Consider the following 17,004-nt stretch of genomic DNA (forward strand, 5'->3'; position numbering starts at 1 on the left):
AATGAAGAATCAAGTTCAACATAAAACGTTTTTGAAGATTTGCCAAATGAGCCATAATATTTTTCCAAAATGATTAAGATGATGTTTTAATGGATTTAAAAAGTTCCAAACAAGCTTCCCAATTGCTAGGATCAAGACTGAAAGAAAAGAATATGCTTTGTCAGACACTAAAATATGTTTATATTATGAAAGAGATAAATAATTTCGTCATTATTTTTCAGTATTATATTTTGTTGAGATGTCAAAAACTTGTTGATGAAAATGGGTTTGAAACAATACACTACTTTTCTTGGTGACAATAGAGTCAAAGAATAGCATCAGATGATAAAAATTTTGTCTTCAAAGGAAATATGGAACCTGGAAAGAAAAATTTCTAGTCCAGAATTCATTGGTAGCTTGTGACGTAATTATCAATGCACTATTACATATGAAACTGGACATTAAGAAACAGTTTGTTAAATCACCAAATAAGGACTGAAAATTATATAAAAAAACCTTCTGCTGTAATTAAAAAAATTCGACGTGCACTTTAGGCATAAAACTCCATCTCTTCCAAAGTCACCTGCACAGGTTTTCGAGAAATTAGAAATGATTAATTTTTGTTCAAGTTTTTTTAGTAAATACAGAAAAATATTGTTGAAAATATGATATCAGATGGTGTCAGCAATAGCTAAAATTTCTTCGGCAACAGATTTACTGTAAACTGTAGTATTATTCAAATTAAGGGAGATAAGAGATTTGTTGATATCGGCTTGTTAGAATTTGGAACAGATTCAAAGATTACAAAGAAACAATGTCTGCTGATGTTAGTTTTCAAAAGAGAAATGTTTAAAGTTATATAAATAGTATTCAGAAAATATTAGGAAGCATATAGAGAATGAAATAATTGTAAAAGAACATGGAAAAAATAATAATACCAATTATTATTGCTGACAGTTAAAAAACTGGGAAAAATCGACTTGTAACTATTTTTTGTCGATAGAACTCGAAATATGAACATTTTTTTTAAATAAAACTTATAGTTCTTATTGAGTTTCAAAGAATTTTCCCAACCTAATATATAAAATAGTATTTTTATAAAAATAATCGTTGGTATTTGATATTCACGATATTCAATAGTATTTTTCATTTGAAAATAATTTTTATGTTCCCTATTATTGAGGTACGAAATAATTGGTTAATACCTCAAAGTTTGCTTATTTACAATATATGATAACTAGAAATTGAGAAATTTTCTGAAAATCATACTAAAATCTAGTTAAAATTCAGATATGAAGATACAAGAATTGATAAACTAAAAAAACATTGTCTTACTTCTGATTAGATTTTTGTTTCTGCACGTATAATGGATAAATCATGATTTTGTTTTGAATTAAGTAATTCGAAAACTAATTTAGGAGGTTGGGAGGACAGTCTTTGTAGAAGGAAAATACATTCATAATAAAATGGAATGTAAAGAATATAACATTAAAAAATCTTATAAAACGTTTATCATTGTCAATGTATTGTTTTGGAAATATCTTTAAAATTCTTAAAAAACTATGTAGAAAAATATATTATTCACTAGTATCTAATGATTATTTTATAGTGTAACTATCGTAAATTCCAAAAATTTACACAATAAGAACTAGAAACAAAAAAAAATATGTGCAGTTACATTCCAGTATGATTAACTAATTTTTTGGTGAAACAAGAAACGATCGTCATCGCATAGCCACGGGATTCACCAGATTTATTCTCTGCGACTTTTTCCTATTTTCAAATTATAAAAGGTAATTCGTTCAAGGTATTGGAGGACATTTCAGTCGAAGTTTACAACGAGTGTGTGAAAATTTGGAAAAAGCTTTGGCATTTGTAGATTTTTACTAAATATTGTTTTTTTTTCTTAGTTTTAGTAAAATATCACATGGTATATATATATAGTTTGAAACTGAAAAACTGTCATTAATAAAATGATAACATTTATTTGGGAACATTTAGAACAAACCTCGTAACCAATATAATTAGATACTAGTAAATATAATCTAGAAATAGAAAAAAATATTATTGATTGCTTGTTTCAGTTTTTGAAACACCATCTACATCACCAATATCAACACCATCATTTGATACGTTTAGAATTTTTTGATTCAATTCAGAATCGATGCTGAATATTTTATGTAACTTTCTCAAATGTCTGGTTAAATGCACTTTTTGCTTAGCTTTATAATCACAATAAGGACACTTGAATCTGGGTTCCTTGCCGCATTCCCATTTCTTATGATTCGTTAAAGAGCTTTTGACTTTGTACGTTTTACCGCATTCCGAACAAGCGTAACATTTCTCGTCTATAAATGAAGCGTAATGACTTTCCGGCGGTTCTAATTTTGGTTCTTTAACGCCTAAAGCGAGGTTTTCTTTTAATATCATCATAGGAAGAACGAGATGCGAAGGCCATTTTGCGTTATCTACACGTTTCGTTTTACCTACAAGAAAAAATATTATATAGGATAAACAAAAAACAAAGATTCGTTCCTCTACCAAAGATAAGATAATGAAATTTGAGGTAGTTTTCAAGTTAGTAGCGTATCTAAATAACTATGTTCAATTTTTGAGTTTTTTATTTCGATTATTATAAACGCGCAGTACTTTGGAATAACTAAGGTTGATTTTAGTCTTTAAACATCCCTTGTAAGTTATGAAACATATTTGTTCATTAACATTAACGAATATACGAGGGTGGTTCAAATATAAATCGCCATTTTTGAATAAATGCGCTCGTATAACCTCACTTTTTAGTGCGAGAAAGATGTACTAATGTCTGTTGCCTCTACAAGACTCAAATGTATGAATGATGTTCCGCTTTCCAAAAAGACAAATAAATAACGCACCCCAGACCAATGAGAACGTCACCGCTGTATAAAAACTCATTTTGAGAAGCCCACGCAGTATTGTACTAAATTTCAGCCAGATGGGTGCTAAGTCATCTGAGTTTTGAGCAGAAATTCACTCGCTGCCTCTTCACAGACGATACTTGAGTATCATCATCATCATCATCATTCAGCCTTAGACATAGGGATCCTCCAAATGCTTCCAGTTTTCTCTGCTCTGAGCGGTTGCTACCCAATTTGTTCGTATTCTTTTAATATCGTAGGGGGTCTTCTTGGATTTCGTCTGTTTCAAATCTAGAATTCTTTTTGTCAATCGGTTATCTTGTATCCTTGCAACATGTCTTGCACACCGCAGTATTCTCAGTATTTGATCTATGATATCTTCAACTCCAGATCGTCTGCGCAATTCGTCATTCCTTATCTCATACCTCATAGTGATGCTGAGCAAGGACCTTTCCATTTTAGGCTGTTCTAGTTAATGTCAGAGTCTCCGCACCATAAGTCAGGACTGGAAGGACGCATTGGTTAAAGGCTTTTCTCTTAAGGCCAATTGGCACATCTCGTTTGAACACATCTCGCAATTTACCAAATGAAGCCCATCCTAGTTCTTCGAGACAGTTCTGTGGTTTGGTTGTCTCTAGTAATTTTTATCTCATGTCTCAGATATATTACTCTCCACCATCTGAATATCTTTGTTGTTCACATTTTGTGGCTGGCTAGGAACTGAATTTGTCAGCATCTTGGTTTTATTGAGACTTGAGTATACTGGTGAGTAAACGCGCGTCTATGGAGTGGAGAAAGAAAGACGAAGGCGAGCCAGTTGAAGCGAAGGTTATTCTGTAAGCCAGGAAGGTATAACGTGTTTTGGGACATAAGAGTAGTAGTTGCAGTTATTTTTCTCAGTGAAAAACGAACTGGGAACGTGCAGTATTATAGTAATCTCCAAACAAACACGGTAAATCAAAACGACGCGATATTCCAAACCGAAGTGCGATGGAAACGTTGAACGATTCAAGTTGGAAAGCAATGGAACGCCCTACCTTCCGTGCGCGAATGTTTACAGGACACGCCGAGAGATTTTCACGAAACAGCTTCCGAAGAGGTGAGAAAAGAGTGTTACGGAGACTATCTAGAAAAACTGTACAAAATTCCAGCTCTGTAACTTCATAATAGAATTTGTTATAACAAAATACCGGTTTATATTTGAACCACCTTCGTAATGTTAGTTGTCGAGGTCGTGGTTTTTATCACAGCGTCTTAAAAATCTTTATCCGTATAAGAGTATTTGGATCTATTTAGTTTCAGACAAAAAATAAGAAACTGGAATATTATTGAGTGTTTTAAATTACATAAATAAACTACTAACTTAAAATATACAGAGTAGAAGAAGAATTTACACACAAGTAGTTCATACTAGTATTGGTTTACACAAAATGAAAGCTTCAACGAGTGTAATAGTTTCGCCAGTATACTAAAATGTTAAACAAATTAATAAAAACAAAAACAAATTATCTATTTATTTATGAAACATCATTTCAGAACATAACCAAATCAATTTTGTCGACTTAAAACTAGTAGTCGTGTTTTGTAGCAATTTCTTGATTTCACGTGATACTGTAGATGAGATTTCTGCTTAAACTTCCGTTGACAATTACTGCAACTAAATTTTCTTTCGCCGCCACATTCCCATCTAATGTGGCGGCTTAAATTTGCTTTATGCATATACGACGATTTGCATCTCTTACAACCGTACAATCCTTCAGCGTTGATGAAATAATAATCTAAATAAAATATTCAATTATCATGTTTATAAAAACGAAAAATCAGTTTTCACAACTCTCCATGCATTGACAAGAGCAGAGCTACGTCTGACATATCTGGCGGGACACAAATTGACATACTTACTAATTAGATCAATCAAAAAAAAAAGGGAAAATTGACTGCATAGTAGTTGATGAAGATCTGAAATGATCTGTACGAAATTGATTCTTCTTCCTCTTCAAAGTAGGTGTATATGTATACTGTAACGTCTTCGTCGTTTTTTTTCTCCTGTAAGTGAAACTTTGAGGTTTGGAAATAGGAAAAATCGCTGGAGGTCGGATTTGGTGAAGTGGATAGAGGGGTGTGAGAGGATGTGTTGTCCAGACTTTCTTTTTCTACAGATTCCGTCGTTTTTTTCCGATACCTATAGCCTCTTCTATCTCTTTAATCTCAATCCTATTGGCGTCCAGTACCATTTGGTAAACTGATATCGTTGGTTGTCGCAGTTTTTACAAGTCATCAAAGCTTGTCGTTATTTAAACTGCCCAAAATTTTTCACCAAGTTTTGCACCAAAATTTGTTTCTTTTAATAGAGCTCATGAAACTCAATTCACTTCTTTCCATTCTAAGAGGTATTATTTTTTTCCAGACATTTGGAAAGTTGAAATACAGTTTTTTTATTGTCCTTGATTATTTTTAACTATGTCATTATTTTTTCATTAAAAACTGTACAACCTCTTCCTAGTTGGTGCGGGCTGTAGTTAAAACAATCGAAACCAACAACTTGTAAAGGTATGTATGAGTAAAATGTTGCCCCAAACTTAAGCTTTCAACAGCTTTTATCGTGTAACCTTATTTAACGAATCTAGTACCTCTTGCTACTGCAAACAAATCAGTATAGCCTTCATTTGTAATTTTATTTCGGTGAAATGTTAAATGTAACAGTAAAGGAAGGAATTTTTGTGGAATTTCACTTGAAGACAAGTTAATTTATACCCTTAGGAGTTTGGTGTAAATTAAAGAAAAGTCAGCATAATCTAGTAATTTATTTCTATTGGATATAAAACTGTTCAATGCGTTTCAAAATGTTTTATGTACGGTTTTCAAATGCGCATTCAAATTATATTTTCGCTTTGAGCTATATGTACACAAACCACAAGCAAATTGGGGTTCCTTTCCGCATTCAAATTTGACGTGGTTATAAAGGGATGATTGATATTTATATCGTTTGAAACAACTCTTGCACGAATACTCCAGACCTAAAATTGATATAAATTTTACCACGAATGCATTACACAACGAAAAAAAGAATTACATAACCTCAAAGTTTGCAAATTTTATGTAGATAATGTGGTTATGACGTACGTGTACAGACAGTTTGGAAAACGTTGCCAAATCTAATGAAATTTCTTGAATTAATACAAAGAATTAATATTTTTTAGATTATTATAATGAAAATACGTTAATTTAGCGTTTTTTAAATCGTAGAATCCGTTTATCGAAGTCCTAGATGCCTGAACTAGTACATCTGGTATGACTTTTTGAATTTGATTTATGAATTAACCGAAATGTTTTATTTTGGGGAATCTGTTTTCAGGTTATGGGAGCCATACTGAAAAAGGAAAAAAAATCAAAAATATCTTGTGTTTCACATTTTAATTTATTAAAATCCAATTTACATGATTAAGAAGTGTGTGTTGAAGTTATTAAGAAAAATGAGGAACGAATCCATTTTAAGACCAGTTCAACCGAGTTTAGATCCGGTAGATATGGTCGAATTCGTATCCATTTTTTGATATCATATTCCTTTATATCAACCAATTGATTGTATTATAAATTTATAGAACCACTTGTGGTCTCTTTGTCTTCCTGGGTGTTGAAAAGAGTATTTTGAAGGAAGGTAATGAAATAAATAATTTCTTCAGTAAGGAAAATCGTCTTAAGAAATAAATTGTAATGTGTGGTAAATGATGCCTTAAAGACAAAAAAAAACTGATATATAAATACTTGATAAGTAAAATTATAACATTTAATTCAATATATTTCACAAGCCTACATTTCCTGCAAGAAGATCATTCAACGAAACATATTCCATCTCGTCACTAGAACCATCATCGTTATTATCTTCTTCTACATTGTTGTTAGCTTCATTGGAAGCATCAGTATTAATTCTTTCGACTCCAGTTTCGTTTTCTGTATTGATATTAATTATCTTCAATAGTGCATCTTGTCCAGATTCGTTTTCAGAGTTATTTGTCCAAATTCTGTTTCTATGACAATTTTCACAAGCTGGTTGATTGGTCTCTTTCAATAAAATACAAGGTTCGCATTTTGGTCCATAATCATAGCTATATCTAGATTTAAGTGAGTCTGATGCTATCGAAGGATTTATCCTTGAAGAAGCTCTATCAGGTTTTCTGAATTTAGTGGTTTTAAAAGATTTGTTCGATTTTCTTTTTGGAAATATAATGAAATTTTCTTTTATTATCTGATGATCGCATTTTCGGCACAAATTAATTTCTTTATTAACAAACGAAGCACACTTTGAGCATCTATTTTTTATACGTTTTGTATTGAATAATCGCATAGATTGATAGGTTTGTTTAGTTCTTTTTCTCTTTTTTGCTCCTTCGTTATTGTTTCCATTACACACTAAATCGTGATTAGGAGTAGTCACGTCAGAAGAACCACTACTGCCTTCCATATAACCTAAAAAAATTTATTATTAGAGTACTGATACATAGTATGCCTTCATTCGATCATGTGCAAATCTAAATTATATAAAAAAATTTTTTCTTATTAGAGCAACGTAGAACGGTAAATTCTGAACGGTACAACAGCATTTATTTATCAGAATTGTTAGAAACAATCAGGGAAACCAATCACAGAAGATGAATTATTATCCACTTCGACAATATGAGCTCTCACACATTAGTTCAAACAAAAACTTTATTGAACAGTTAAAAAATCGAATTTATGGTTCATCCGCCGTACAGTCCTCATTTGGAACCCAATGATTTCTTCTTAGCCCCACAGATTGAAAAAAAATTGTTAGGTCAACGCTTTTCTACACCTGTAGAAATGCTTGATGCCTTCAAATTACGTTTTGGAGCTATGAAATGCTATGAAAATAATTTTTGTCTTATAACTTGAATTTAGAGTTCAAAATGACATCAATTTTTATTACTGTCTTTTTAGTGAACTTTGTTAAAGTAAAGGAAATTCATATTAAAACAATAAACATCAACTAATATTTATTATTTAATCGAAATTTACAAAAATACAGGATCGTTATATTTGAACATTATTTTCTAAAGGAGAGGCTTCATCAAACTACGAGGTTTAATTGTTTGAAAATCGGATAATTGAGTATAGAGCTGCTCATCATTTCATCATTCACGACCGTAAAATTTTGAGCAGCTGAATTCTAACGTGACCGTATCAACTACACTGAGGACGACTGTTTAAGCAAAATGAGTTAGATCTTTCGTATCGATTCCTAACTGCAGATGAAATCTGAATCCACCAGTACACTCCAGAAATAGAAAAAAGTCAAGATTGTGGATTGTGAAGAGACCTGCTGAAAATAAGGCAAAACGGGCTTAGTCTTGGATAGTCTTAGATATAATATTCTATTCCATAGACAATGGAAAAAAAATTCAGCTGTTACTTGCTATATTCATCTTCTTATTCATCTTTTTCCTGGACTTCTTTATCCAAATATTTTGCCTTGCAAGATGCTGACTATTTATGATATACCAATTTCAAAAATATAATTAGAAGTTTTATTAGCTCTAGCTACAGCTATGTGTATATAAAACTTAAGTTCTAAAGACTTCTTTGATGTGTGGAATTTGGAAAATGACGTATCAGCGACCAAGAACAGTCACATATCATATTTGTAACCCAGAAACACGGGTAACGCTCTTCCATGACTCATAATCCTGATGCATACGTTTTCCCTGCTCTTTGCTCACAACTCTTACATATTGCACCTCGTATTTTTTAATTTTCTTTAATAAGTAGTAGCCTACAAAAATACTGTGTTTAATCTTGTCCATAGCGAGGCGAGGAGATTTTGGCAAATGTGGGAAAAGCAGTTTCCGCATCTAGTGATTTATCGAATGGTTCCAGTTTTATATGTAATGGTAGAAAGATAACTTTGATACCAGCTTTCTTTCTCAGAAGCAAGTTTCTTATCCTTTTGTAGTTCGAAAGAAGTTTGCAAATTTTATTTTGGTCCAGACTACCGAAATTTCACAATTTCACCACTTTAGATGCTATCAATTCTAAAGCTTGTTTGAAAGATATAAATTTCTTGAAAGATGATCTAACACATTTTGGGAAAAGGATTTTGGTTCATTTGACTACCTTAAAATCGGCACCATTATATGATGAGCTGGGTCCTTCAATATCTAGTTTTAAAGGTCGTTGAAGGTAGCTGAAACTTGGAATTTTTCAAACGGTTTACGTTCACGCTACAAAAATAACAGTCTCGAGATGATTTCGTTGTTCTTGCCAAATATTCATTGTTTCACATTGTATATTTAGAGGAACTTATTTCAGTTTTCCATAATCTTAAATATTTCACACACTGATAACACTTTGAATTCACTCTTTTACAGAAAAAAGATCTTTTTTCAACAGAACCGTATTAAAAAATTGAGTTTTGTTATCTCCAAAAATTTGAAGAGGTAAATCTGCTAGTGTTTGATGTAGCCTCACCTAAAGGACGTGAAAAAATATATAAAAATGTAGAAATTTTAAATAAAAATTTCATGAAGAGATTCATACATTGAAAATTTTTAGTACGAACTTTTTACATTAAATATTATAACGATTGACAGCCAAAACAGGAGAAGAATTTTTTTCGTTATGTCTTTTTTGATGGGAAGTGAGATTTCCTTTGATTTTACACGTATAAGTACAACCGGGAAAATCGCATTTGAATTGTGGGGTTTTTCCGCATTCGTATTTCTTATGTTTATAGAGCGATTGACTGTGTCTATATTGTCTATAACAACCACTGCAAGTGTAACAAGAACCTACAAGAAACAATATTAAAAAAAAAAACAAATTACTGTATTTAGTTTTTTCACAAAATACTCATGCGTGGATTATTAAAATGTATTATTTAGATCTTAGCCTTAAAACCAGGAAAAACCTCTTACTATCAGCATGAACGTTTTCCTGAAAGGCGGCAACCTATAAGAGCAAGCTTGAAAATATTGATTCGATTGAAAACTTCTGTAACACAAGAAAATGTAATTAATGTTGTGGTAACCTACTCACAAGGGTAAGGAGTATTTCCATCGAACAAGAACTGAGCTACCACGGAGTACAAATAGCCCTTGACACAAACAAAATGCACCCTAATTTGTAACGGGAATTAACTGAAGTTAAATTTGAAGAAACACTACCATGTTGTAGGTGGGCTTTATGAAAAATTAAGTATTTTCGACTATGATCTATTTGGTAATTTAACGTTTAATAAAGATGGTTGTGTAAACAGGCAAAACTTCCACTATTTTTCATCAACTAATTCATACCATTTTTTGAGGAACACTTCGTACACGCCAAAGGATGTGGTTTTTGTTACCAGATTTCAATCAAATTGACTCATTTTTCTAGGAAACTTTTTCAATTATCGCTTCCAAGGATGTATACATGTCATTGAAGGTCATCTCGAACACATATTGTGATAATCAAGACGTCTATGTATACTGTAGTATATAGGATAGTTTTTCCTGTAATTTATTCGAATTTTTCTTTGTATTTGCAGTTCAATCTCTACAGTACAAAACAGCAATGATAAAAAGACAGTTTTCAAATTTAAGAATTAAATTGTTATTAATAATTTTAATTTCCTTTTTGTATCGATCGTAGCAGTGACTGTTATATGTATCATTTTGATTTTTCTGTGCAAATCTCAAGTTTATTTTACTCTTATCGTAAATTTATCATTAAGTTCCAGTGCAATAACTATTTATTAATAACTGTGAGTCAGTTTTTACTCTCATGTAAATAAACACGTGGTGTGAGCTCCCGCTAATAACGGCCATTATCGTACCTGTACATATTATACTTAACATTTTTTGAAAATTGTTTTACAATATTAAGTCACTGTTTTTCACAAATAAGTATTATAATTATAATATAGGGTGATCCATTTGAAATAACAGAGAAAATAATGTATTGGTATTTTGATTAACCCTGTATTAGATTCAATGGATATTAACGAAATTAATATTTTTCTAGAATTTTTCGAATGGTTTGGTCGCAATAAATCTTCATTTTTTGAATTTCTCTTACATTGTACAGGGTATTGGAATTGTTATGATTTTTATGGAAAATTGGTTATAACTTTTCAAATGCCCATATGCAAGCAAATATAGGGAACACCTTGTAAAATTGTGAATTATTTTAAAATGTAAGGACTAATGATGGCTATAATCCTCCAACTTTTGAAATTGATATCTCAAAGGACAAAGGAGTCACTGAACTTTATTACACTAATCAATCATCCTGTATATAATTTCTTCATAGTTTTTGCACTGGTTTCTGCTACCTTTCTTGTGGATTTTCCATTTCCAAGACATCTCTTCCAACACACTGGAACAAAATGTTTTGGTTCTACGAGTATTTTAGGTTGAACAAACCTCGTGAATAGAATGAAAATTGTATTAAAGAAAACGCTATGCAATAAAATAAATCATGTATTTTATTTTTTCAATAGTTTCCTTAAAAACTAAGATATCTTCAACGAGTAATTCGGAATTAAATAGACCAGCAACGGTATTCATTGCAATTCAGTTTTATTTGAAATATGTAAACTGATGATATGTCTTTTCAAATTAAAATTATGTTTGAACGTTTTGAAACAATAAGGGCAGACGTCGTTTCCCTCTTTACCGCATTCGTTTTTTACGTGTCTTAATAACGTACTGTGGTGTTTATATTTTCGTCCGCAGGTCGGACATTCGAATAATTTTTCCAACCCTAAAACAGAAAAATAATGAATGTTTCGGAAATATCTAATATTGTAGTATTAGAACCAATTCAATTAGGTTATCGATAGTTTCAATTGGAAGTAATAGAAGATAATATTTCAAAATATATTTTATATTTCAAATAACAATGTTATGACGAGAACGACAATGTCTTTTGAGATTACCGATAATATGAGTCTTGTAATAACAAAATTCTAGAGGACAAAACTTGTTAGGATCTTTTCCGCAGTATCTTAGTTGGTGATAATATAGAGAAGTTTTCTTTGAGTAGCTTTTATTGCACCCTTGGCATATAATGGATCCTGAAAATAACTGTTTTTAATATAAATCATTCTTATGAGTAGAAAAATAGTTGAAGAGCTAATTCCCAAAAAGATAATCAAAATATGTTTTATAATCTCCAATTTCTCGTTAAATTGAAAAAAAACTCAGACTGAGTGCTATAAATTGTTGCAAGAGGCCTATGGGGATAATTTTTGAGTGGTTTAAGCGCTTTAGTGATGGCCTGAAGAAGACCAGCGCCCAGGTCGCCCTGTGACTGTTTCAAATCCGAAAATAATGACCAAAATCAATCAAGTTGTGCGTGCAGATCGTCGAATGAACATCCGGATGATTGCCGAGACCATAAACACCGATAAAGAAACAGTTAGAAAAATTTTACACGAGGAATTACACATGACAAATGTCTGTGCCAAAAAATTTGATTCCTGACCAATAGCTCTTGCGTCAACGGGTCTGTTCAGATTTCCTTGAAAGGTTAGAAAAAGATTTGCTTTGAAAGGGACCCGATTTGAGTCTATAGAAGCGGTAAAGCAAAAAACGGCAGAACTCCTGAAGGCTATCACCAAAGAAGACTTCCAGCACTGCTTCGATCAATGGAGAGGTGTCTGGCGGGAGGAAGGGATTATATTGAAGGGAAGTACAACCTGTACAATTTAAAAATAGCAACAATGAATTTTTCAATAGATTTTTTAACAAAAAGGTCGATATTTATACATCTTTAAACATACATGTCAAGGAAACCGTTCGCCATAAAGAGACATTCTGAAAAAATGATTGTAAATTGTAATTATTTATTCAAAAAAATTACAGGAGGTATTAAAACACAATTAAACATATGTACTTGAACTGCATACTGTCGCACATCGTGTCACTTACATAAGGAAAACATTGAAATGTAGAAAAATTTTCAGAAAACTTTTTCAAATACAACAATTAGTAAAACAAAGAAGCAGTTTCGCGAGTTTGATCTTACTTTTGGACATGTTACATACCATACTCCATCCATAGCTGTTATTCATCTAAATAAGTGCGTTTGAGAACCCATTGGAATGTTACTTTTCTCTGTCCTTTAACGTGTCCAGGCATTCCCAAATCAACGATATTAGATATCTGATAGCTATGAGAAATACGTTTGTGGTAGTTCGTTTACAAATTGAACTGAATACCTTCTTCTATTCCATATACACTCGTGAGAAAATAAAACGACTCAAATCGCACGCTCGCGTTCAAAAGTCTCTAGTAATCTAGAATCTGTAGCTTCCATTCTTTTCCTAATTTGTGTATCTCAAAGCTTAGCTTTATATTGAGTGTTTTATGTTGATATTGAATTATTTTTTTAGTAAAAAAATATCAAACGAAAAGGAATCTTGAACAATGAAAAACAAATATAATTAAAAGTAAAGAAAACACGAGATAAATTCGTGAAAATTATTATTTATTTGAGATAAACTTCCTTCCCGTGGTCCTAATAACAGCTTCCAATCGCTATTTCATGGATTTATTTACTCGATTTTGTTTAAGGGGGTCATCTCATGTGATGGGCTAAAAAAATCGATTTTTTTTAATAAATTGCTTTCTTAACATGTCTAGAATACGGTAGTAAAGTGATTTTTGAAAATTCGAAGTCGTTTTAAAGATACAGCAGGTAAAAGAAAGAGCTGTGTTTATACCTTTTATACAAGTTTTGACAGGCTTAAACAGAAATTTCTATTATTAAATATGGATCAGGCATCGCCGATTGAGGGTAAGTTGAGATTTTCATAGCTTCAAATGGACTTGAAAATTTAAACGCGTTTATCTCAAAACTGTGTTTTTCAAACTTTCCTACATCGTATCTCAAAAACGGCTTGACCGAATGACTTGAAATTTTTAGGGTACACTCAGCACATGTAAACGCATGGAATGAACTATTATCAATCGAAAATTTCTAAAATTTCGATTTTTTTATAGAAAAAAACAAAAAAAAGCGCAACTTTTATTTCTAATTTGTACTAAAAGTTCAATTTTTTGTATATTCATTTGATAATAGTCCATTCCGTGCATTTAGGCTTATATATTAGAACGCCGTTTTTTGTGTTTTAGATAAGCCAATCAGCTGGAATCGTGGAGGAAGTGCGAGCTAGGGAACGATGAAATCCTCTAAAAGTTATTCTATATATTTCCCCGCTCCACCTCCAGATTCAATAAAAATAAAGTCGATTTTGACTTCCACTGAAATGCCCTCCAAAACCATCCAGGAACCTTCTCCAAAAGCCACGTTTTCTACAGGTCTACCAGACACACTCTGCTTTTGACTAAGAAGTGGACAAAGCTCTGGCAAGTCGTACATGGACTACTCGGTGGGTTGGGGTGAATTTGGTTAAGTTAACTGTCTAAAATCTTCTTCTGAGTGTTCAGCTACTCACAGCCACTCCTCGCGTTTCTCTATCCTCGGGTTGAACACCAGTAGGAACCCGATTTCTCAACGATGTGCTGACAATGAATCTGTCATCTCTCTTCCAGATATCTGAGGAAAGTTCTCATCCCTCCACGCTTTCCAGTAATATATTGAAAGATGGAAATTTAAAATCACGTCTGGTGCATCCGTTGGGCATGTCTCAGAGATTCTACTTATAGTTATAGTGCCCCAAATCCTATGAATTACTATCACCGTGTACATCAATATTAAGATCTTTGGGTTATAATGAAAATTTTTCTGCACACCATCAGGGTTTTCGTAGCTTTACTGTTATCTACTATCGTGTTTGTATTAATTGGAAGATAAAATATTTTCGGTCGAAAAAATTTTATTATAGCATAGCTTGTTTATAATCAACTACTTGCTGATCTATTTCTATGTGTCTACTGTATGATATAATAAAAAAATATAACTTCAACTTAGTTTATGTACCATTCTACAATGAAGTGCGACTCTGTATTTATAATTGGATTTATAATGACATGTCACAACCGGACATTTCATATTCGGTTTCTGTTCGCATTCGTATCTAATGTGGCGCTTAACAGTAAAGGACGATTTGTAGGATCTACCGCATTTGTTACATTCGAAATCGTCTTGTGATTTTTTACTAAATCCACTTATCGGATTAGATTTTTTAACACAGAAATATTTCTTATGTCTAGAAAGCGAACCTTTCGATTTATACGTTTTTTCACATACTCTGCATACAAATTCATCTAAAAATAAATATTAATCAATACTACACTACAGTAATTTGCGAAAAAATATTAGGACTACAATATTAAAGGCAAAAACTGCGGTAATATCTTAAATAGTCTCCGAATTAGTTCAGAAATCATCATACACTCGCTGATAAACAAGCACGTATTTATACAAAACGGATTTCTCGATAATTCGATTCTAGAATAGAACAAGGCCATCCTAGAAATTGATTCTATAAAAACGGCCATAACACACTATAATATAGAAAACAATATAAAGAAGTATTAACCTAAATGGAAATAAAATAATAGAAATTATATATATACGTTTTGGCGTTACAAGTTACATATCTAAATTGCGATTAAAATAATCGTTTTTGGTCTTCGGTGATCTAGAAACATCAGGAGTGTGGATACTGTTGTTACCAATCATAGGCGAAGACATAGGACGAGTGAGTAGGACCACAGTGGGTCAAGATGATCGCTTGAGATTATCAAGGATTCTTGGTGTACAAAATGTTTATTGAAGCAACCGTTTCCTTTCTTATTCAATTTTTTGCGCAGCTCTGCAGTTGCTATATCCGAGGCAAAAAAACTACTTGAGAAAATACTAAAAACTACTACAACTTCAACAGCGGTAGATCCACAACTTGGACCACAGATGAGTCTATGTTAGTTAGTTTGGTTTTGAGGAAATTTAACTTTTATTAATCTGATATTGTGGCCCACAAGATCCTGAAACTTCCGAAATTCAAAGGAGATTGAAACATCAATCAATGATTAAATTTGATGAGCAGATTTTTTTAAAGCTAATCTTGATGTGATGGTACGATGGTTTAAAATGATTGAGCCCGGAAAGTGTTTCTCTTTTAGTATCTTATTCAATCTTTCTCATAGGAGCATTTTCTTTTGATTCTTATAAGATCGAAGACTGAAGAGAACAAGTTTTTACCGGCATTTTTGTTTGAATTGATAACATGGAAACTGTGATAACTGACTCAGGATTCAAACGAAGTGGTGTATCACATTCCAGATAATTTCTCTCCAGGTTTAATCGATTTATATTACAGTAGCATTAGGATGAGTATTTGGCATCAGCTTCAGATAATCTATCATCTCACCTGGTGGGTTTTGGAACCATCTGTTTACCAATTTGAATGTTTAGGCGGTCTATCCATTTCCCTAGATTGTAATCTTCCTTAGAAGCATCTATTTAGTATGAAACAAATTCGACATCCGTGTTTGTCTGTTTTAAAGTATTTTGTGGCAGTAGATACTATCTTAGATCAAAATGAAGCTGATTTTATTTAATTACAATGAACGGATCTTCCATTTCAATAGATAAAAATCCAGTTTTGAGCAGAGCTTCCATTCTCTCTCCATTATTATTAATAAATCACAAGGTCATAACTAATTATTAGTGTACAAATTGTATCAAAACAAAAAAAGTTGCTGTTTTGTGATTCATTGTTTATGAAAAATTACAGACACGACGAAGGGTGAAAATGGGCGGTGTAGCGAAATGAATTCATCGTGTTTAGTGAGTAAATATTTATTAAGTGAATTAACATCAAACAATTGTAGATGTAGTATAATAATTTTCTTAAAAAGTGACATGATAAAAAATAAAATTAATTAGATACACATATTTTATCGTCTTAATTTTATGTCTCCTTCAATTGACACCTACAACACACTTAATAATTACCAAAATACCAAAAAATATGAGTTCAAAATATCATTTTTATCATAATAACTCCAATCCACTAGCGAGATTGAACAAAATTGATGTCACATTACATGAAATTGATAATAAGATAAAAACAAAATGGTTTATAAAACAAATATTGTTGTATCAGGTTTCAAATCTTGAATTTAGATGCTTAGCTATCCAAAAAGTAAAAATTGCAATATCTATA

The 17,004-nt window shown here is 31.9% G+C and overlaps 1 protein-coding gene across 6 annotated transcripts in view; it reads right to left on the bottom strand.

Moving 5' to 3' along the window:
• LOC130904067 (longitudinals lacking protein, isoforms A/B/D/L) overlaps window positions 1-17,004 on the bottom strand; it is a 593,400-nt gene that overhangs the window by 107,923 nt on the left and 468,473 nt on the right. The window contains exon 5 of one of the 6 annotated variants that reach the window (XM_057816610.1): window positions 597-2,465. The exons of 4 other annotated variants lie outside the window; for them this stretch is intronic. In XM_057816610.1, the coding sequence (XP_057672593.1) occupies window positions 2,044-2,465 (422 nt within the window). In that variant the 3' untranslated portion in view covers window positions 597-2,043. Of the gene's footprint in view, window positions 1-596; window positions 2,466-6,272; window positions 7,341-17,004 lie in introns of those variants that run through there. One more of the 6 variants, XM_057816605.1, reaches the window with a different exon arrangement.

Source organism: Diorhabda carinulata, chromosome 2 (genome assembly GCF_026250575.1).
Source record: "Diorhabda carinulata isolate Delta chromosome 2, icDioCari1.1, whole genome shotgun sequence".
Classification (NCBI taxonomy): domain Eukaryota; kingdom Metazoa; phylum Arthropoda; class Insecta; order Coleoptera; family Chrysomelidae; genus Diorhabda; species Diorhabda carinulata.